General features: G+C 31.9%; 4 protein-coding genes across 4 annotated transcripts in view; all 4 read right to left on the bottom strand.

Annotated features, from left to right (window-relative positions):
* The window catches only part of LOC125839970 (non-specific lipid-transfer protein 2-like), a 554,062-nt gene that overhangs the window by 266,862 nt on the left and 265,541 nt on the right, over positions 1-21,659 (bottom strand). The window lies entirely within an intron of this gene.
* LOC125839954 (cationic peroxidase 1-like) lies at positions 2,104-3,281 on the bottom strand. Its single transcript, XM_049518917.1, has 3 exons — positions 3,042-3,281; positions 2,753-2,947; positions 2,104-2,652 (listed from the first exon to the last, which is right to left on the bottom strand). The coding sequence occupies exons 1-3, from the start codon at positions 3,249-3,251 to the stop codon at positions 2,104-2,106; spliced, it is 954 nt and encodes a 317-aa protein (XP_049374874.1). The 5' UTR covers positions 3,252-3,281.
* On the bottom strand, positions 12,405-13,773 carry LOC125839957 (peroxidase 2-like). The gene is made up of 3 exons (XM_049518920.1): positions 13,500-13,773; positions 13,226-13,420; positions 12,405-13,143 (listed from the first exon to the last, which is right to left on the bottom strand). The coding sequence occupies exons 1-3, from the start codon at positions 13,713-13,715 to the stop codon at positions 12,592-12,594; spliced, it is 963 nt and encodes a 320-aa protein (XP_049374877.1). The 5' UTR covers positions 13,716-13,773; the 3' UTR covers positions 12,405-12,591.
* LOC125839955 (cationic peroxidase 1-like) lies at positions 17,655-18,764 on the bottom strand. Its single transcript, XM_049518918.1, has 3 exons — positions 18,552-18,764; positions 18,286-18,480; positions 17,655-18,203 (listed from the first exon to the last, which is right to left on the bottom strand). Exons 1-3 carry the CDS (start codon positions 18,762-18,764, stop codon positions 17,655-17,657), a joined length of 957 nt encoding a protein of 318 aa, XP_049374875.1.

The following is a 21,659-nucleotide window of genomic DNA, read 5'->3' as shown; positions in this document are numbered from 1 at the left end:
TATGATATTGAAGGTCAAATTAGTCCACCAGGCCTATAATATTATCAATTTGCTTATTGCTCATTTTATTATTGAAGAGAATACAATAAATATAATGAAAAAGAAGAAATTTTATGGTAGAAACTAGCAATTAATTAATGAGCAACTTTTACATATAGCAAACGCAAAAATCATATTTGTATGCTATAGTTATAGTTTGCATAATTGCGCTCCATAACAAACTTTATGTTTGCTATGGCTATTTCTCTATGCATATATACAAAAGAAGCTAGCTATTTCGCTATACATATATATAAAAGAAGCAATTGTATAATCTGTTTCGGTATACATATACAAAAGAATCAATTGTATAATTTGTGTTTGTATAAAGCGAGAAAGAGAGAAAGACAAAAGAGAACTGGGCAGGAGAATATTTGTATTGTGTAATTTTATTTTTATTTTATTTTATTTTTTTATTTTTTAAATAAAACCCTTTCTTTTTTCCCAGGACCACCATCTCCAAATGCAGTAATACGTATAATAAGAAGTATAGGTTTTGAACAGTGTGGATGCGAATTTTACAAACTTTATTCAATAAAGGGTAAGAGCACTGAACATCTCAAGCTGCAATGGGTGCAGTAGCATTCTTCAACCATTCCATCTCAGATTGATTCAAATAAGGAGCGAGGATTTCCGAGCATTTAGAGTGGTAGTCATTCAACCATTGGATCTCTTCGGGCACCAAAAGGCTAACATCAATCAACTTCCTCTGATATGGTGCCCAAGTTATATGCTCAAATTTCAAGTAACCCTTGTCGCCAAAGTTGAACTTTGTATAATTGTAAGTGTATAGGACGCAGATATATGTATTTGCATGTGTATATACAATTTTCTCTTGCTTTATACAAACAGAAACACAATTTATACATTTCTATTTGTATAAAGTGAGAGACGCGAGGGAGAGACTAGCGAGTGAGATCTGGAGAGTGGCGAGCGAGATCTGGGAGAGGGGAGAGAGAGGAACGAAAATATATGTATATATACAATTTTCTCTCGCTTTATATAAACAATGGGATCTGATAAGGGGATCAAATCTCATGTGAGAATGGTGCTCCTGTACGAGAAAAGGACAACTGAAAAAAGTACTTTGCACACTCTGCCATCTGTAGGAGGTGGTGCGCGTCTGGTGTAGAGTGGTAGGGTCGTTGGCCAGTAACATTGCTTCTAGTGTTTTGTGTTCATTACATATAAGCTTCATATCAACGGACACAACCTTAGTTTTTGCATTCTGAAAGTTCAAAACATAGCAAAAGCCATTCTGTCCAGAAATATTCTCCTCAAGAACAACAAGAGACCTAATAGATCTAGAGTTTTCATTGTTCTTAGTTGTTGTAGGTTTATATTTCGGAACTTATTCTTGTAGATCTATTCTTGTGTTATAAAGGAATCAAATCAGTTAGTGTCTTTAACATTGAATCCGTGTTGTAGCTAGAGTTAGTTATGGTGAGTTAGTGAAGTCTAAATCGATTAGGGTTAATTGATTTAGTGGGCAACAGAGTTGTTGCTTTGAAACTTGTTAGTAACAGAGTTGCTAAAGTGAGGGGGAAGGGATTTAGAGTTAAATTCTTAGATTGCAAGAGCTTGTAATCTGAATCTTTGCTCCTTGATGATAATGGAGTTGAGTTGAGATCCTGTGAGTGCAGGTCATGGTTTTATCCTCCCTTAAGCAAGGGGTTTCCACGTAAACTGCTTGTGTCATTTATTTTAATGCTTTTATTTAAGTTACTGTTCCATCTGAGTCAAGGGACCTGGTCCGTTGACGTATAGTGGATGTATACATTCTAACAATAGTGAACCCCAAATGAAATAACAAGATACAAAACTGACTTGTTATAAGAAATGACAAAAAGAATCCAAACTAGCAAACATCACAATTACAATTTTTTTGGAGAGCTTGACTCCGAATTATTTTGGAGGTATGGTTCGGTCCCTCTTGTGTTTCCACCTTTCTGATGAAATACAACATGTACATTTAAGCGATAGCCTATTAATTTTTTAAAAAATCGCACTTACAATTGAAAATAAACAAATTCTTCAAACAATTATTTCATCAGCACTTGTTAATTAGTTCACCTTCCTGCAGTTGACACGAATCTGGCCTCGCTTTCCGGTCAATGGCTTGATGTCACCCATCTTAATCATAGACTCAGCAAAATCTTTTGAAAACATTCCTAAGTTTTTACTATATTTCTCAACAAGATCATCGGTCTTTCCTCCACTAAATAGTGCTTGATCAGAATGTAAAAGCCCTTTCTTGGACCTTAAGTCACTAAAATATTTTGAGTCGAAAAGAGCTGGTGTTGGATCAAGTGGAGCAAGATTGGAATCACCTCCACTACGTGGACAATTTGCTTGGCGTTGTCTTCTAAAGGTGGGATCAATGTTAGTCTCATTGTAAATGCGATTCCTGAAGGTGAAACATTGAGCAAACCCTAGTGTATGGGAACCAGAGAGAGCAACGAGGTCTTCCTCATCCAAACCTTGCTTCTTGAAGTTTTTGATAAGTGCAGCTAAGTCCATAAACGGAGTCGGAATATTGTCGTTCGCCGCGGTTCTACTTGCTGTAGTCGAGTCTCTTCTTCCGAGTTTCACTTTCCAACTTGGTCCATGTAGCTGTTCATGTAAAAATATCATGTTAAGAAACAAATTCATAATTAAGCTAGAGAAGTATATAGTTATTTTAAGATAATAAGGGAGTAGTAATAATACGTACAGCAACTACAGAGTCACGAGCTGCAACAGCTAAGATGTCAGCACAAGATACAACTGGACGTCCACAAACTTTATCAACCTCTGATTTAATTTTATCAATCACCTCAAATCCTCTAGCTGAATTGTTATTAGCACGAGAAGTCTTTTCACTATTAATAGTAGAAGTTTGATCAAGAAGAATCGAAGCATCACAACCCTGCATTTAAAAAGAAGTAGAAGAATTAATAACGACGTATATATATAGCAACCAAAGTACCAAATATTAAGTGGGAGATAAAAAAGAAACTCACATTAACGAAACAATCATGAAAATGTAAACGTAGCAAAGAAGCACCCATTCGTCTTTCTTTTCTGACTGCATCCTCAACAACCCGTTTAATGGTTGGTAAAGCTTTGGGACAGATATGGTGGTAGAAATCATCGGACAAGTCCGAAAACGCCATGCCTGCTAGAGAAAACATGACTAACACATAAATAAAGAGAAAGCTACGAGAAGCCATTTTTTTTTTAATGAAGTTGTACACTTCTATTTGTTGTTAATGATTATGAGTGATGATATATGAGAGTAATATGTGGATGTATTTATAGGTCAATAAAAATGTCTACGAATGAGCCAACTTTGACAATTTCTAATTAAGAGGACAATTCATGCACGAAATGTTCAGACTATATAATTTATATCAATTATTTTTAATGCAAATTTAGTTGGGGCTGCGTCTCTCGTTTTATGATTAATTAAAATAAAATATAACCTACTACTTATTAGGAAATGTGTAGATTAAAATATATCAATTTTGACTTGCCATTTATATAATTGTACGTTGTAGTTTCCACTTTGTGTAGCGGAAGCATTTTTTTAATGATTTTATCTGCTGGATTTTGTGTGTGGTTGGTGTGTGGTGGGGTGGGGGCTGCGGAGGAATATTGCAAAACCAATTGAAATTTTTTAAAATTATTCTCAATTATTTAGGAAAAACATATATTAATCTATATATTGCATTGAATAGGCCAGTAAAAGGGGGTAAGACATTTTCTACTAGAGTTTCCTGTTTATAACAATGCTCGAATAGAAACTTGTAACTAAAGATAACAAACAATTGAAAACTAAGGGTGTGTTCGGTTGGTCAAATATGTTGAAAAATATTTTTTTCTAAGAAAATGAGTTTTTAAAAAAATGAGTTTTCTAATGAAAGTAGTGAACACAAATTTTACTAGTGACATTTCACATTGATTGTGTCCTTTCCATCCTCCAACAGACCTCATTTCCAACCCCACATTAGCCCCTACCTCCCTACCCTCACCTCTTTTTCTTTTATGGTTCATATTAAGTTGTTTCACCTTGAGTTATGAACACTCGAAGGTGATGGGGGTTTGGCTTTGACCCCCTACCCTGTGTATTGATAATTATGGTTACATAAATGGGTGGATGTGAGTCTTACCTCCACAACACATGACCTCTCGTAGTATTTTTCTGAATTTATATAAATGTTTTAAGGATAATATAATTTTTTGTGCTTATCTATACTAAAAACTAAAAAATAAGTAGAAAATTCACTTATTCTCTAAAAACATTTTCCTTTATACCGAACACAACCTAAGAACCACTTTCTACAAGGATATATATATAGCGAAAAGATTTACTTCATGAGAATGGTTATTTAGACTGATATTATATAAGAAAATTGTTAAAGACATATATAACGAAGTAAATATAAATATGTTCTATTTAACAATTTAAATTTATAGATGAAATAATCATATATTGTCAGTATGATATCAGAGCAGGCATCGCTACCCACTTTCAAAAAAAATAAGGCCGGCATGTGAGCCAAGTGGTGTGTTGATCAAATAAATATGCTCTCTTTCGGATAACCTAAGCTCCCATGAGATATATAGTCAAACAATTCGAAAGAGTAATTAAAGAGTTTTGCACATTAATTAATACTAATATTATATTACAAGAAACTACCAACTCTAGATTTGGATCATTCATTAACTATTTATAATTTAATTCAATAGTAATCAATCATATGACACTTGCCGTACCGCACTCACCAAAACTATTTTTTAAAAATATATGCTGAAGAAATTATGCAATCAGTAGATCAACAACTATGTTTGAATAATATGTTTTGTGTAACTTTAATTTTGTCAACGCATTAATAAAGGTTTTAATAGTATCATGTTTCTGCATGCATGAACATATATTAATTGGAAAATGACACTGATGAAAAACTGTACTAAATTGAACTCGCTAGAGAAAATGTCATAAATTTAGCTCCTTAATTATATACTTATTAGTTTTAATCCTTTAAATATTTAAAAAATTATCAAATAATTTGGTCTTTATCTATTCTTTTAATATCAATTGCTTAGGTTTATATTAACGGAAATTATGCTTCTGTAAAATTAAACTTTTAACCCCTTTTTTTTCAATTGTTTCTATCTCTCGGCTACTTTTTCTTCAAATTACTCTTATGAAAAGGATTATAACCTCAAAAATTCAAAATAAAATTTATGAAGGAGGTAGATATTAGATATTAGTCCTAATTTTATTTAATGAAGGATAAAATGAAGCATATTATTGTTGTTAGTGATTTGCTAAAAACCAGATTAAATTCGACAAAACTAATTTTTTTTTATCAGCTAAACTAATTAATTGTAGACAATTCCAGGGCTTGTTCTAGACTACTTTTGCTAGAGTTCCATTGGACTCAATGGTGCATCATGTGTGACTTTTTGCTGGATGAAATAAGATGCACGTCCAATTCTGGATGTAATTTATATATTAAAAAGATGTGTTTGGCCAAAAATGAAAGTGCTTTTAAGTAGAAAAGTTGTTTTTCTTGTTATTAGCGATAAGCTATAAATTCCTATTTCCTTCTGAAAGTAAAGCAAAAAAAATAGTACTTTTTTCATTTAAAATTATTTGTCCAATATATTTTAACTTGATAAGGAGTCTAAAACCTTAAAAAGTGTTGACACCCAATTTTGGACCTCCACAATATTAATTAATCACCGAGCTTCTTCAATTTGGAACGATTTGAAATAACTAATTTTATAAAATTCACAATGTTTTTTCAAGTTATTTTAAGTAGTTTTGTTACGTCTTATAAATTTTGAATAATATATATACTTTATATAATTAGTATATTTTATGAATATGTGAAAATCGTCTCAAAAATATTTTTGTTTTAATTAAATATTTGGTTAATTAGTTTAGTTATACAATAGTTTATATTTTTTATTATTTATTTTATATTTGAGTTGATTATTTTATTTCGTTAAGATTAAGAAGCTCATTAATTAATTCGTCATATTTAATTATTAGTTGAATTCCCTAATTTAATCAATTCGACTAAGTTCTTAATTTGATTGGCTACAATTGAAATTCATTTGCCCATTTTTTTAATTGCAATTTAAGCTACATTTTGCCAACTTCCATAGTCCACTTTCTTCCAATTTTAAGACCAAATCTTGGCCCAACATTCCCAACTTTCAGCCCACTTCTTTTATACAAATCCCAGCCCAATTCAACTCCAATAGAAACCCATTCCAACAGCAGCACCAAAACAGACCCATATGACCCCTGTACGTTTTTCTTCTTCTTTCTCCAGCAAAAAAAAAATCAAAACCCAGAACCTCCAGCAATCCAGCAGTAATCAGTCGCATCAGTCCGGCAAATCTGGAGAAAAGTCGTCCTCCTCTGCCCTCACCAACTCGTCCCAGCCCTGCTAGCCGCGTCCAATCAACTTTGTGGCAACGAGATGGCGCCACGTCGAGCGCAAGGGCGGTGGATTTGATCGAAGTCGTCCACACTGCTGCCTCGTCCAGATTTTCTGGGATTTTGGAAGAAATTTCGCACCAAACCCAACTGTTCTCTAGTCCTGGTAAAGAATTTTGAATTTGGGAATTTGTGGGGAATTCCGGGTTGGCCCCTATTTCTATCCGTTCTTCACCCATTTTCCCCCTTATCGATTCCATTATCCCCTCTATATAAACCCATCTCTTTTACTGTTTTAAAGGGGGGGGGGGGATTTTATTTTTTTGAACAAGGATTGGAAGAAAAGAGAAAAGAGATAGGAGTCAGCTAGTATAGGATCAAAAAATACTATAAAGAGTATTTAGTTTCAGCTTCCCTCTTAAAAACGTGACTCTCCCGTTGTTGTCGGAACTCTCAAAGTGTGGGTGTGGTGGTGGTGGAAGCTCTCTCACGGCTAGCTCGTCATCCCTGCTCGCTGCTCCGAAAGAGGTAAAATCTTTTCCAAGCTTTGTTTTGTTCAATTCCTAGTTACTCCAAGTTTCTGTCTAGATGTTCCTGCTTATGTTTTAGTTGTTGTATGTTAACATTATTTATATTAATAATGATAGAAGTTCTCACTGTTTTGCCTGAAGTTTGACTACTATTTTTCTACTGGAATATTGTAGAACTCTCAGCTCTTTTCTCTAGTTTCCAATTAATTTTCTTCTGTTGCCTAAAGGTTGATGTTTCTAGTTTCTACGTCCATTTGTTTATATCTATAACTGATTTCATGCTTATATGAAGTTGGTCTATTTGCTTCTGGATATTGATAAAAGTTGAGGTTCTTGGTTTACTTTTGTCCATTGTCTCATCTTTTGATCTCGATTGTGCTTGGAATATGGATATAGTTGTTGGTAGGCTGTTTGTTGGCTGTAGCATTTTTTTTTCGTCTTAGTCTTTTTCCCGTCATCGTAAATCTGCAATAATGTGTAATGAGATTTGATGTTAGATGTCGTTTCCTTCGTTCTTCCACCTCGAGTTGGAAGATTGAAACAACGCATCAATATTGCGAGTTCATTTGGCACTTCATATTTGCCGTTATGAATCTGGGGTCGATTATTTCAACCATGTCAATCTCCTTTCGTGTTTGGCTTAGTTGAAGTTCATCTTCCCCTATCCGTCTTGTAAATTTGATTTGGGAATGTTGACTTCTGCTTATATTTAAGCTCATATGGGACGCGTAAGTCAAGTTTTCAGTTTGGTGTATGCCTGAGCCTTCTTTTGGTTCATCGAGGTATATTCCTATATGTCGAGATTTTCAGTGAATACGTATATTTATGGGATCAAAATAGAGGATGTTGGGTCAGTCTGGTTCTCTTAAGATTAGCTTTTCCTTATATTTGTCCTTTAGCATGTCTCTCCTGCTTTGTTCTTATTTATTTTTGCTGGTAATCCTCGTGTCATGTAGGCTTTGCCTTTCGGTTTCCGAAATTTAAATGTCAAAGATTAAGAGGTCATCGGCTTTTATTTCAACATATTGAAGCACTGTATATTTGCTTTTATTTATTTGACAGCTACTAATTTGCCTCTGCCGTGCCTAAGTTGGTCTCTTATATGTTTGGCATAGAATTTCTTAAAGTGGTCACTTCTTAAATTGGAAATTTGTCCAAATAAAAAATGACCAAATGAAACATGATTTCTGCCTAGTATATAACACGCCCTCTACCTCTTTTGTGTGGTGAATTTTATTGTTTACCAATCATTTGTTCATTGAATAAGTTGCCCTTGTTGGACCCATTTTTTACTCCCTTAGGACTTCACTGTTATGCCCATGCCTGTGTGCATATTTTGCTTAGAACTTCCTTATACTTCAGCTCTTAATAATGTGGCTTTAAATTCATTTGCTCCATGTCATGTGGTGAATTTGGTAATATATTGTTTCAGATTGCATGGGCTACGTTATTTAATTAAATTGTGTCTTATTTGCTCTTTTCTTCTTCGCCTCAAAAGCTAATCATTATTATTATTTTTTTGTTGCATGTGAAACTCCTTCCGAGTCCTCACGGACTTTATTTTCTCTCCTTGCATTTTCTTGTTGAGCCACGAAGGCTCAAACCCTTCCCTTCGAGTCAGCCGCCTTTGAAACTGACGGACAGATTGAATGCACTTAAAAGGGAGCTGGAAATTGAACTTTCAGGTCTTAAAAAAACAAAAGAAGGCAGTATACATGACCTATACAGCTGTATACACAAGTATACACGGAAAAAACAGCGATATACAGGTCCAAAAATTGAAACAGGTGTTCTGGAAGTTGAATTAGGTTGTATACATTTGGTATACATCCTTATATACAAGAAAAATGGGCTGGATTCATACGATATACACCGATATACAACCAGTGTATACAAAAACGGGATTGAGTTAAAACCCAAAAAATTCCAACGAATTTGGCCCAAAAGGAGGCCCAAATTCATTTTCTCCCTTACTCTTTAATTATTTAATTGTGATTACTTATTATTTGTTGTTTAACTCTAACTTTAGAATTTTTAATTAACTTAGTTGAATTCCCCAAAAGACGAACTATTCATCTGAGTTGTTTTGTTTCTAACAAAACTTATTTTATCAACTCTTGTATTTTCATTTATAATCTTTAGTCAAAATAAATAAATTATTAGTTTAAAATAGTTTTTTTCATAAACCAAAAAATGACTCAAATACAAAAAAAAAAACCCAACTAATTTAAGTTTCGTTAAAATTCTTATTACTTGTCTCTAATTCAAATGTTTCAATTAGGGTCCCATTTTCTTAAAAAATAAAAAAAATTGCTCTTTGTTTAACTATTTTTTCAAAGTTAATCTAATAATGTAAAATATTATTATAAATACTTAGTCATTTTCTCAAAAGGTTTAGTCAGTTAATAAGAAATGATTTTCATGTTTTAATTTATTAAATTGGTTTAAAATAATTTAAATAAATTCTAATTAATCTAGTTTTATATTAATATTCTAATCACTTGTAATTTAATTCAAATGTTTCATTTTGGATCTCATCCTCTAAAAAAGTAAAAATGAAATATAAAATGTTCGTTATTTAACTATTCTTCAGAGTTAATTGAATATTGTAAAATATCATATTTTCTTTTATGTTCAACCATTTTCCTAAAAATAGTCAAAATATATTTTAGTCAAGTCGCAGGTCAACCGCATGTTAGCGGGCACTTCGAATGCTTAAACCCTTCTCGAAGTGTAAATTGAACCCCGAACCTTCTTTGGTATTTTCAAATGATTTTTTCTGTTTAAATCTTTGAAAATTATAAGTTTTCTTAATTTCTTTAAAAATTAAGTGGCGACTCTTTTCTAAGTATTTTTCTCAAATTGTTTTATACTTAGAACATTTCAAAAAGTGATTTTTCTAGAAATAGGAAAATTACGACACAACAAAAAGGACTTTTGAATCTTGTATATTTAAATTAAAAATTTGTTAAATGTATCAAAATGTTCTTTAATATTATGATATTAACATGCGATCAATGTGAAAAGTTGGAACTAATTAAAGAGTTGCTAATTAAAAAGGTAACGAGACATACACTTTTGAGCGGAATAAAAAGAAAAATAGGACAAATAAATTTAAATGGAGAAAGCTATAGCGTAGTGACAGGTCTCCTTACAGTTAACTTTTACATCTGAAGTTCGAATTCTGGCGTGAGTATTTCATTTTTTTTAGCTTTCTTTTTCATTTAGTTTCAGTTCCTAATTTTCTCGCTTTTTTTATAAATAAAAAATGGTGCTAAAAATGTGCATTTGAACCCAAAAAAGTTTAATTAAGGTCCGAATTCCTAAAGGCTAAATCACTTTTCACTTCTCAAATCCCTATTTTTCGAATCCCGTGAGTGAAAATCCTGAATCCGCCACTACTGGTATTTATTTATCAAAACTCTAGTCAACTGTCTTATCCCTTTTCCCTAAAAGTTAGTGCACTAATAATATTGACTTAAAAAGATTCATTCCATACTTTCAATCATACAATTGAGTGATTGACTAACTTAAACTTGGTCGACCTATGATGTCTATTAATCAATGTTATTATACTCATATTATTTTTATTGCGTCTTTTGATGCAAATTATGCCGATAACGAATTTAGCAGGTCAAGGCTTATCCCGACCTACCCTTCCCAATTTACAATAATCCTAAATATATCAGCAAGACATCTTTGAAGTATGGCAACACGACAATGTTTTTAGGTTTAGCAACTCTCAAAAGAATAAGGCAGACATTGACAAACTCTAACAACACTCTCTTCTTTTTTTTTAAGTAATGCAATTTACCAACTTCCCTGATCCTTTTGAAGGATAATATTATTGTATCCGGCACTAATAATGGTGGATGCCAATGCTATGCATCATTGTAAAAGTAATCGGGAAGGGGATTACAATGTGGAGAATCGAACCTTCACCAATAAGGTCGGAGGTTAGGTAGTCAAACCAACTGATAACAAGAGAATATGTTTGAGTTTAGAAAGTTTTTATTTTCTACAACAAATAGGAAAAGGGGCTAGTAAAACACGATATCCGTTTTAACAAGTGCTCCTGCACATATTTGAAATATAAAATAGATAAAGTGTAAGAAGAAGGAAATTAAACCAAAAAAGAAGAATATATTCGAAAAATACTATTAAAATAAAATTTTGAAAAATCAATGTAATTATCAGAAGTATTCTTATTTAAGAATTGAAATCTTCATATCAATAATTATATTGAATTATATGTTGATCGAATAATTTGAGACTTTGGTATGATCAACACAAGTAATAGTTTGTCCCACTCTGTACAACAGGGCACTTATTTATTAGTTTTTCTTTTTGCATAAGTAGACAAAAAGCGCTTTTAGAAGAAAAAGAATATAAATTTACCCTCCTCTTTGACTTTTATTTGAAGCTATTACTTTTTACTTTTGTTGGTAGTCGAATGATGAAACAAATAATTAGGATTTGAAAACTGAAGAAAGATATAACAATTTTCTCCAAGGGTATGACCAAAAGGTTTACTTCATGATAAAAATGGTTTCATTCGATTGATATTATATTATATGAGGGAGGGAAGTAATCGTGGATAATATTTTATTTTGGGGCATCTAACAACTACTAATTGACAGCCAAACAAAACATAGTATTCCTTCGTCTTAATTTAATTTATACGATGTAGTTTAATTGATGCAGTCCCTCAGTTTTTTACGATTTTTATTACAAAACTCGAAGAATAATATCGATTTTTGAATGCAAATTTGCAGTTGAAGAGTATAAATATAAATGATGAAAATATTTCATGAACGAGCATGTGAGGTTGAGTGATAGAATTGACCAAAGTCATAGAAAAAACCTGGGTTCGATTATGAATTCCTACATTTTGTATGTATATCTTTGAAAAATCAATCGACCCTGTTCGTTGGTTTCACGAAATCGGCAATGTACACACTATAGTCAGTCGCCGTTGATTTTCACTCATTTTTAGTAGTGATAGACTATTGAAAAACGTCTATTAGAGGCCTATGCAAAGAGATGTATTTTGTGGCCTATATATGGCACTCTATTGAAAATAATATATATTTTTATTCTTGTTGCATATGACTAATCATTTATTATTGTGATCATGCATTCATAGTCATAGTCATGGAATGTGATGCCAATGTAAAATTTTGATTTGCATGCTTGAGGGGGAACTATTTTCGGTGGATATATGAACCTCACGAGTCCTTCATGGATCCTATCTCATGACAACATTGCATATAATTCTCATTTTGCATTGCTTTGCACTTTTCTTGTCTAGTTATTATTGAAATTTGAAACTCTGATTAGTTGTCTTAATCCTTTTTTCCCTGAAAGTAAATCAAAAGGAAATAGGAACTCATTCATTCAAAACACATGTTGCATTTATTGAGCAATCAAAACAACAAGATACAATATCTCGATAATTAACAAATTACCACACAACTCTACAATGTCTCTCCATTCACAATTAACTTATTTTATGGAACAGAGACTCTTGAGTAAAAATCACAATTACAGTGAAAAACAATCAAATTCTTCAAGATCAACATTATCTTAGACGTTCACCTTCCTGCAGTTTACGCGAATTTGGCCTTGATTCCCTGTCAATGGCTTGATATTTCCCATCTTAATCATAGACTCGGCAAAATCTTTAGAGAAACTCCCGAGGTTGGTACTATATTTCTTAACAAGATTATCAGTTTGACCGCCATTAAATAGTGCTTGATCAGAGTGCAAAAGTCCTTTCTTGGACACCAAGTTACTAAAATATTTTGTGTCAAAAAGAGCTGGAGTTGGATCAAGTGGAGCAAGGTTAGTATTGCCTCCACTGCGTGGACAATTGGCTTTGCGTTGGCTAGCAAAAGTGGAGTCGATGTTAGTGTCATTGTAGATACGATTCCTGAAGGTGGAACATTGAGCAAATCCTAGAGTGTGGCCACCAGAGAGAGCGACGAGATCTTTCTCATCCAATCCTTGCTTCTTGAAGTTGTTGATAAGTGCAGGTAAGTCCAAAAATGGAGGTGGGATATCATTGTTTGCTGTGGTTCTACTTGCTGTAGTAGAATCCCTTCTTCCTAGTGGAACTTCCCATGTTGGTCCACCTAGCTGAGTTCACCAAAAATCCATCCATTATTTTAGAACTAATATAATAATAAATTGACAAGATCGAGTAAAATGAATAACTTACTGCAACTACAGAGTCGCGAGCTGCAACAGCCACAATGTCTGCACAAGACACAATAGAACGTCCACAACATTTATCAACCTCCGACTTGATTTTGTCAATCACATCAAATCCCCTAATAGAATTGTTATTAGGTATTGCAGTCTTTTCACTGTCAATAGTAGCCGTTTTGTCTAGAAGAATTGAAGCGTCACACCCCTGCATTTACAAGAAATTATATATTATCTCATGAATATAAATTTGTAATATTGAAAAGAGGAAAATAAAAGAATCTCACATTGACAAAACAATCATGAAAATGTAAACGTAGCAAAGAGGCACCCATTCGCCTCTCTTTCCTGACTGCATCCTCAACAACTCGTTTTATGGCAGGCAAAGCTTGGGGACAAACATGATTGTAGAAAGAAGGTGAAAGAGAATCCGAAAGTGCCATGCTTGCTAGAGAAAACATGACTAAAACATGAAGAACAAAGAAGCTATATTTAAAAGCCATTATAACTATTGCTCTAGTTTATGAAGTTGCTACACTTTTATGTGTTGTGCTTTGGTGTGCTTTAGAGTGTAAAATGTGTGTGTATTTATAGTTAGGACAAATGTTGACTATGGCAACACGACAATGTTTTTAGGTTTAGCAACTCTCAAAAGAATAAGGCAGACATTGACAAACTCTAACAACACTTTTTTTTTAGTAATGCAACTTACCAACCTCCCTGATCCTTTTGGAAGGATGGTATCCTTTATACATACAAAAAGAAATGAAGCAAATGCAAGATATATATTACTACATAACTCTATGTTCAAATATATTTATTTTATTTTTTTGAAAATTGTTGTGCTGCCCGTGCTAATAATGGTGGATGCCAATGCTATGCATCATTGTACAAGTAATCCGGAGGGAGAAATAGGGAGGAGATCTGTGGGGAATCGAACCCTCACCAACAAGGTAGGAATTCAATTAGTCAGCCAACTAAGCTACACAATTTTCCGGAGAACAAGAGAATAAGTTTTGAGTTTAGAAAGTATATATTTTCTACAACAAATAGCTAGGAAAGGGGGCTAGTAAAACATAAAATCCTTTTTAACAAGTGTTCCTGCACATATTTGAAATAAAATAGATGAAGTGTAAGAAGAAGGAAACCCAAAAAAAAATAGAATATATTCGAAAATAAAAATAAAATAAAATTTGAAAAATTATTGTAATTATCAGAAGTATTCTCATTTGAGACTTGAAATATTCATATCAATAATTATATCGAATTATATGTTGATCGGGTAATTATTTGATAAGCGCTTGTTCATTAGTTGAGACTTTGGTATCAACACATGTATAGTAATTTGTCCCACTTTGTATAGCAGGGCACTTATTATTTATTACTCTATAATTAGTGTTTCTTTTTTGCATGGATGGAAAAAAAGGCTTTTCGAAGAAAAAGAAAATAAATTTAACCCCTCCTTGACTTTGATTTGAAGTTACTTTTTTACTCTCTTTGATACTCTAATGACGAAACAAATGATTAGGATTTGAAAATTGGAAGAATGATATAACCATTTTCTCCAAGGGTATGACCAAAAGCCAAAAGGTTTACTTCATGATAAGAACGTCTTTATTCGATTGATATTATATTATATGAGGTGGGGAGGGAAGTAATCGTGGATAATATTTTATATTGTGGCAACTAACAACTACTAATTGACAGCCAAACAAAACATAGTTTTTTTCTGTCCTAATTTATACGATGTAGCTTAATTGGATATAAAATTTTATTAAAAATAAATTATGATCTAAAATAAATCATAGATATTTATGTGACTATAAATCATCATCGCATTAGGGATAAAATGAGTGTTTTAAAGTTACATTGCTCCTATATATATTGAAATATGTCATCCTTTTTTAAGTTGGCTAAAATGGAAAGCATGTCATATAAATTGAAATAGGAGGAGTACTAATAATTTGTAAAATGTATGTGTCGATATAAAAATAAACTAGATATGATGTATTTGACACGAAAAAATGTTTTACTGGAACATAAGTGACTTTCTTATTTATTTTTTGATATTTGATTAGTAAACAAAAAATATACCAAAAACATTTAATATAATATAGGCAAATACTATGGATCTAATGGAGTTTGGAGTGTGAGGAGGAGGCAATTGTACTAAGTTTGTCATATTTAAGAACTTGTTTTATTTGAAAATATAATAATTTAACTCACCAAACATTGAAAAATTAGAAAACCTCTTTCAAAAATTATCTCCATACAAAACGCATTTAGTGTGGACTATATTATGAAAAAAATAAAAAAATCTTTTGGGTAGTTGTACAAAATGTTAACGCTAACAACATGGAAATAAAATAATTGTAAGGAAGTAATTGGTTAAGACTGATGTCGAAGGTCTTAATTAGTTCCTTTAAGTAATAGAGTTGAATACTATTGTCACAACTATATTTTATTGTCTCATGCATTAATCATTACTTATTCTTATAATTTATAAATTAATTGAAGACTATATGATATGATCCCTTGGCATAGCGTGTTTCACCGAAAAATCCTTTATAATATATAGTAATAAAATATGATGAAGAAGAAGCACGATCAGTAGATCAACAACTACGTTTTAATACTACACTTTGTCTCATAATTAAGGTACATTGGTTCTGCATGGATTGACATATGTTGATTTATTTATTTTTCGAGGGTATCAAATAATGAGTTAAATTGATATATCATATATTTGTATTCCTTTGGTTCTTTTGTTTGGCCGGTTGAAAAATTTTGAAAAATATTTGCTAGCCAAAATAAATTATTATTATTATTTAATTAAACCATCCATCTTGGTATTCACCTCCCGTAGTGAAGGAGGGTAAAAGTATCAATAGGGTCGGGTCAACAATAAAGTGTACCCTTGCGGATGAGGGGTGGGCCAGATCGGGTTAGCCTGTTGACACAAATTATTATTATATTATGAAGTCATGATTTGATTATTGCAATTTATTATTTTTTTAAAAAAATTTAACGATCGAAAGATTAAAATCTCATAATACTAATGTTGGGAAATTTGTAAATAGTAAGGGATGAAGGTACTCCTTCATTTTAATTTATTTTCTTTTTAATCCGTTTAAAAAAGAATGTTTTTTTTTTTTTTTTTTATAGTTTCTTACATAATTTTTCACGTGACATATTTAAGACCACAAAATTAAACGATATTTTGATATAAAAAAATTATTTCGTAAGGTTCATTAAAATCTAAATCATACAAATATATTAAAACGAAGGGTGCATTCTTTTCCTCATAAAATCCCCATACGGCCGTTTGTCCTTGTAAATTGTGGAAGAAAAAAAATAATGTAAATCGAATAGACTACCTCAAAGTTATGACCATATAAAGTTTCTACCATTTACAACTTTTTACTTCTATTGCTAACTGAGAAGGCTCAATGCCTATGCAAATGAGCCATCCGTTTTAGGGCCCCAGATTTGAGGGGCCTCCATTTTTTAGTTGTAATAGAATTATTATAAGAATTTTTTAATCAAAAAAAATTATATTTATCTTTCTTTTAATTCGTTTCGATACATAAAGAATATTTCTTTTTTTTTTATCAATTTTTAAATTTAACTTTCAAATGACATGTATAAAACCACAACTCCATAAAATTAAAAAATATTTTGATATATTAATTATATATATATAGTCTAAGACCATAAAAACATAAAGTTTTTTAAGAAGAAATAGCTTTAGTTTTAAAAAATAATCAATAGTACTGAACCTAGTTACGTTGTATCATCATATGATATTATGTTGAACAACAAGGAGTTGATCGATTCTTAGCAGGGAGAAAGATTGGCAATATGGAAGTTACTTCCTCCATTTCAAATTAATTGAATTGTTGAGGTGTTTCACACCCTTTAAGAAAAAAAGATTAAGACGTAAATTAAAATTAGACATAACTTTTCATTTTTACCCTTATTAATTATTGTCAAATTTATGATTAAAATAACTAAATATTAATTAATCACTAATTCCAATACTAACTAATGAAAGGATAAAATTGGAAGAACAATCTAAAAGTAGTCTTGAAAACTGAATAATTAAGTTAATTTGAAAAATGAAAAATGTTTAAACAATTCAATTAATTTGAAATGGAGGGAGTATGATTAAGAAGGAAATGATACTTATGATCAAGACATTTCAAAATAATCAATAGTACATCAAAGGTAATAGGAACTCATGATTCATTCTAAACACATCTTGGATTTATTAAGCAATCAAAACAACAAGATACAATCTCTCTCTTATTAGCAAATTACCACACAACTCTACAAAGTCTCTCCATTCACCGTTAACTTCTTTTATGTAAGAGAGGCTCTTCATTAAGATCTTTCACAATTACAATTAAAAACAATAAAATTCTTGATTAACATTGTCTTAATTAGTTCACCTTCCTGCAGTTTACGCGAATTTGACCTTGTTTCCCTGTCAATGGCTTGATATTTCCCATCTTAATCATAGACTCAACAAAATCTTTAGAGAACATTCCTAAGTTTTTACTATATTTCTCAACAAGATCATCGGTCTTTCCTCCACTAAATAGTGCTTGATCAGAATGTAAAAGCCCTTTCTTGGACCTTAAGTCACTAAAATATTTTGAGTCGAAAAGAGCTGGTGTTGGATCAAGTGGAGCAAGATTGGAATCACCTCCACTACGTGGACAATTTGCTTGGCGTTGTCTTCTAAAGGTGGGATCAATGTTAGTCTCATTGTAGATGCGATTCCTGAAGGTGAAACACTGAGCAAATCCTAGAGTGTGGCCACCAGAGAGAGCGACGAGATCTTTCTCATCCAATCCTTGCTTCTTGAAGTTGTTGATAAGTGCAGGTAAGTCCAAAAATGGAGGTGGGATATCATTGTTTGCTGTGGTTCTACTTGCTGTAGTAGAATCCCTTCTTCCTAGTGGAACTTCCCATGTTGGTCCACCTAGCTGTGTTCATCAAAAATCCATCCATTAGTTTAGAACTAATATAATAATAAATTGACAAGATCGAGTAAAATGAATAACTTACTGCAACTACAGAGTCGCGAGCTGCAACAGCCACAATGTCTGCACAAGACACAATAGAACGTCCACAATATTTATCAACCTCCGACTTGATTTTGTCAATCACATCAAATCCTCTAATAGAATTGTTATTAGGTATTGCAGTCTTTTCACTGTCAATAGTAGCTGTTTTGTCTAGAAGAATTGAAGCGTCACACCCCTGTATTTACAAGAAATTATATATATTATCTCATGAATAGAAATTTGTAAGTATGCAAAGAGGAAACTCACGTTGACGAAACAATCATGAAAATGTAAACGTAGCAAAGAGGCACCCATTCGCCTCTCTTTCCTGACTGCATCCTCAACGACTCGTTTAATGGTTGGCAAAGCTTGGGGACAAACATGATTGTAGAAAGAAGGTGAAAGAGAATCCGAAAGTGCTATGCTTGCTAGAGAAAACATGACTAGAACATGAAGAAAAATGAAGCTATTCGAAGCCATTTCAAATGCTATATAGTTTATGAAGTTGCTACACTTTTATGTGTGCTTTGGTGTGAGGAAGAGTGTAAAATGTGTGTGTATTTATAGGCAGGAAAAATGTTAACTATGCTAATACAACAATTGTTCTAGGTTTAGTAATAATGTCATTCTTTTTAATATTCTCACCTCTTGGAAATTAAAAAGTTTAATTATATCGAATTACATGTTGATCAAATAATTATCTGATAACAGATTGAGTTCATTAATTAGTTGAGACTTCGGTATCAACACAGATAGTAATTTGTCCTGCTCTGAATAGCAGGGTACTTATTGAGCTTTTCTTTTTGCATATTTGGATAAAAGGCTTTTAAAATAATCGAGATTGTATTGATTTTTTCAAAGATACTTTCTACTTGTTGATACTAAGATTTAAAAATTGACGAATGATGAGGAAAGGAGGCAGTAATTAGGGGTATGCAAAAACCGATTTAACCAATAAACCGAACCGAAAAAAACACTATTGGTTTATTGATATTGGGTTATTGGGCTAACGGTTTTTAAACGGTTTTGCAAAATTTTTTATTGGATTATTGGTTTGGTTTCCGGTTTTATAATTTTTGTTAATGGTTAAACCGATAACCCAATAAGACTATACTAAATTTACTAGTCTTATTGTTAATGGTTAAACGATTGTTACTTTCACACTTTTTGTTAATGGTTAAAACGATTGTTACTTTCACACTTTTTCCTTTGAATGCGTCTAGTGTCTAAACTTGCAAGAAAAATGATTGTTACTTTTATGATTATTACTTTCATGCCAAATGCTGGAAAAATCATGTGGTTTATTTGAAATTTTTCTTATCGTGTATACAATATATATGAGTATTTTCTTATTGGTTAAACCGAAAACCGAACCGTTAAGTACCATAAACCGATTAACCAAAAACCGATAAGAAATATGTTATTGGTTTGGTTATCGGTTTGAAGTATTTACAAACCGAAAACCAATAAACCGAACCAATAATACCTAAAACCGAACCGAACCGACCGATGCGCACCCCTAGCAGTAATTGTGGATAATATTATATTTTGTGGCGACTAACAACTAAATGACAACCAAACAAAAAATTGTAATAATTTGTAAAATGTATATATATACATATCGAAATATATAAAAAGAAATAAGGATGTGTTCGATACGAAGAAAAATGATTTTCTCCGGAAAATAATTTTCTTACTTAATTTCTGATGTTTCATAACTAAACAAAAAATAAACATCCTTTGTATTTATACTAATTGTGTCAACGCTAACAACATGCAAATAAAATAATTGTAAGGAGGGGTATATAGCTATTGGTTGATTAAGATGTTGAAGGTCTTAATTAGTTCCTTTATGTAGTAGGTTGAATAATTGTCACAGTTATATTTTATCGACTCATTCTGTCTGGGGTAAACATTGTTTGGACATGTGGCGACACGAGAGGAAGGACACATGGCACCAATGGGCTGTTTCGATCCCCGACAAGATTTCGGATCAACAATTCAGAAGGTGAAACGTGTAATGTGTGGAAATCTGAAGTTCGAAGAATGAAGAATGAACAAGGAGCAATCCAAGAGCCCGAAGTACTATGCCATGGAGAGTACAAAAGGGCTTGGGTCCTAATGACATGGCCAAAAGGTCGTGTAGATAGTCTGAGCACGATAGAGAAATATTAATTGGCACCACTAATAACATTAGTACATGGTCAACACCTATTCGATGTGGTACTTTAGACCTCAAGTGGAGGATTTTTATTGACCGATACTTTATCTTTATAACCTATATAAATAGTTTATTTTACACATTTTAGGACATTTTGATCCCAAAAAAATACAATAGCAATACTTTATATTCTTGTGCTCCAAGCTTTCTTTATCATTAGTCTTTATCTTAGTAGCATTTATTTCATCAAATCGTTCTTAGAGTGAAGCTAGCAACACCGGATCTAGCTCTCTCATATACATCATTGAACCTCTGAAGCTTTATACGATCTCTTATTTACTTTATTAATATTTTGTTGTTTTTTGTTTACTATCATCACAATATTCAATTGCTAATAATCAAATCTAACGAGTTAAACTAAGACATATTAAAATAGTTAATTTGAAAATAGATTCGGATAAAAATGATTGAAAGTTCTTCATCAAGAAATGCACAAATCCATTAAAATCAATAAGGCTTTGATATCAGTGTTATATTTCTTTTTGGAGAACTACGCTAACGCCAAGGTAGAAAATAATATGAATGAAAATTTGTTTTATATAAATATTAAAATTACATACCTTTAATTTTTATTAAGATAATATAGATTAATATGCATCATTACAAAATAGCATGCAGCTAGTATTACTCAGGGTAGAGGTTTTTACTACATTGTATTAAACTTTTACTAAGACTAAGAAATTAATATATTCTACTGAATCAATTATAAGACTGCTTCTACATAATTGAACAACTCATTATTCTAGAAAAAATATAACAATAATATATGCAATATCCAACAGTCTGTCCATGTAAAACCAATTAATCATAATTAATGGTATGAAATCCTCAAAAAATAAGGACATAAAGGGTATTATTTAAACGTAGTTGTTGATCTACTGATCACGCTTCTTCTTCATCATACTTAAAAAAGAATTTTTCCGTGACACACGGTATGCCAAGGGACCATATGATATATATAATCTTGGATTAACTTATATATTGTAATTTATAAGTAAGGATTAATGAATGAACCAATAAAATATAATTGTGGCAAGTATTCATCTTTATTACTTGAGGAACTTATTAAGACCTCCAACATCAGTCTTAGCCTTATTTGTTTGTGATTAATCGGTTTGAATTTGAATGATTTAGATTTTAGACTATTAAGTGTA

Source organism: Solanum verrucosum, unplaced genomic scaffold (genome assembly GCF_900185275.1).
Source record: "Solanum verrucosum unplaced genomic scaffold, falcon-dt-bn FXZP01000177.1, whole genome shotgun sequence".
NCBI lineage: Eukaryota > Viridiplantae > Streptophyta > Magnoliopsida > Solanales > Solanaceae > Solanum > Solanum verrucosum.
Note: the sequence above shows the minus strand (reverse complement) of the source record. Positions and strands in the feature narration are given on the sequence as shown.

Coding starts and splice junctions, on each gene's coding strand:
- LOC125839957 (XM_049518920.1), bottom strand. CDS start 13,715: ATGGCTTTTAAATATAGCTTCTTTGTTCTTCATGTTTTAGTCATGTTT. Junction 13,421..13,499: donor TTCATGATTGTTTTGTCAAT/GTGAGATTCTTT, acceptor TTGTAAATGCAG/GGGTGTGACGCTTCAATTCT. Junction 13,144..13,225: donor CTCGCGACTCTGTAGTTGCA/GTAAGTTATTCA, acceptor TGGTGAACTCAG/CTAGGTGGACCAACATGGGA.
- LOC125839955 (XM_049518918.1), bottom strand. CDS start 18,764: ATGGCTTCGAATAGCTTCATTTTTCTTCATGTTCTAGTCATGTTTTCT. Junction 18,481..18,551: donor TTCATGATTGTTTCGTCAAC/GTGAGTTTCCTC, acceptor TTGTAAATACAG/GGGTGTGACGCTTCAATTCT. Junction 18,204..18,285: donor CTCGCGACTCTGTAGTTGCA/GTAAGTTATTCA, acceptor TGATGAACACAG/CTAGGTGGACCAACATGGGA.
- LOC125839954 (XM_049518917.1), bottom strand. CDS start 3,251: ATGGCTTCTCGTAGCTTTCTCTTTATTTATGTGTTAGTCATGTTTTCT. Junction 2,948..3,041: donor TTCATGATTGTTTCGTTAAT/GTGAGTTTCTTT, acceptor TTTTAAATGCAG/GGTTGTGATGCTTCGATTCT. Junction 2,653..2,752: donor CTCGTGACTCTGTAGTTGCT/GTACGTATTATT, acceptor TTACATGAACAG/CTACATGGACCAAGTTGGAA.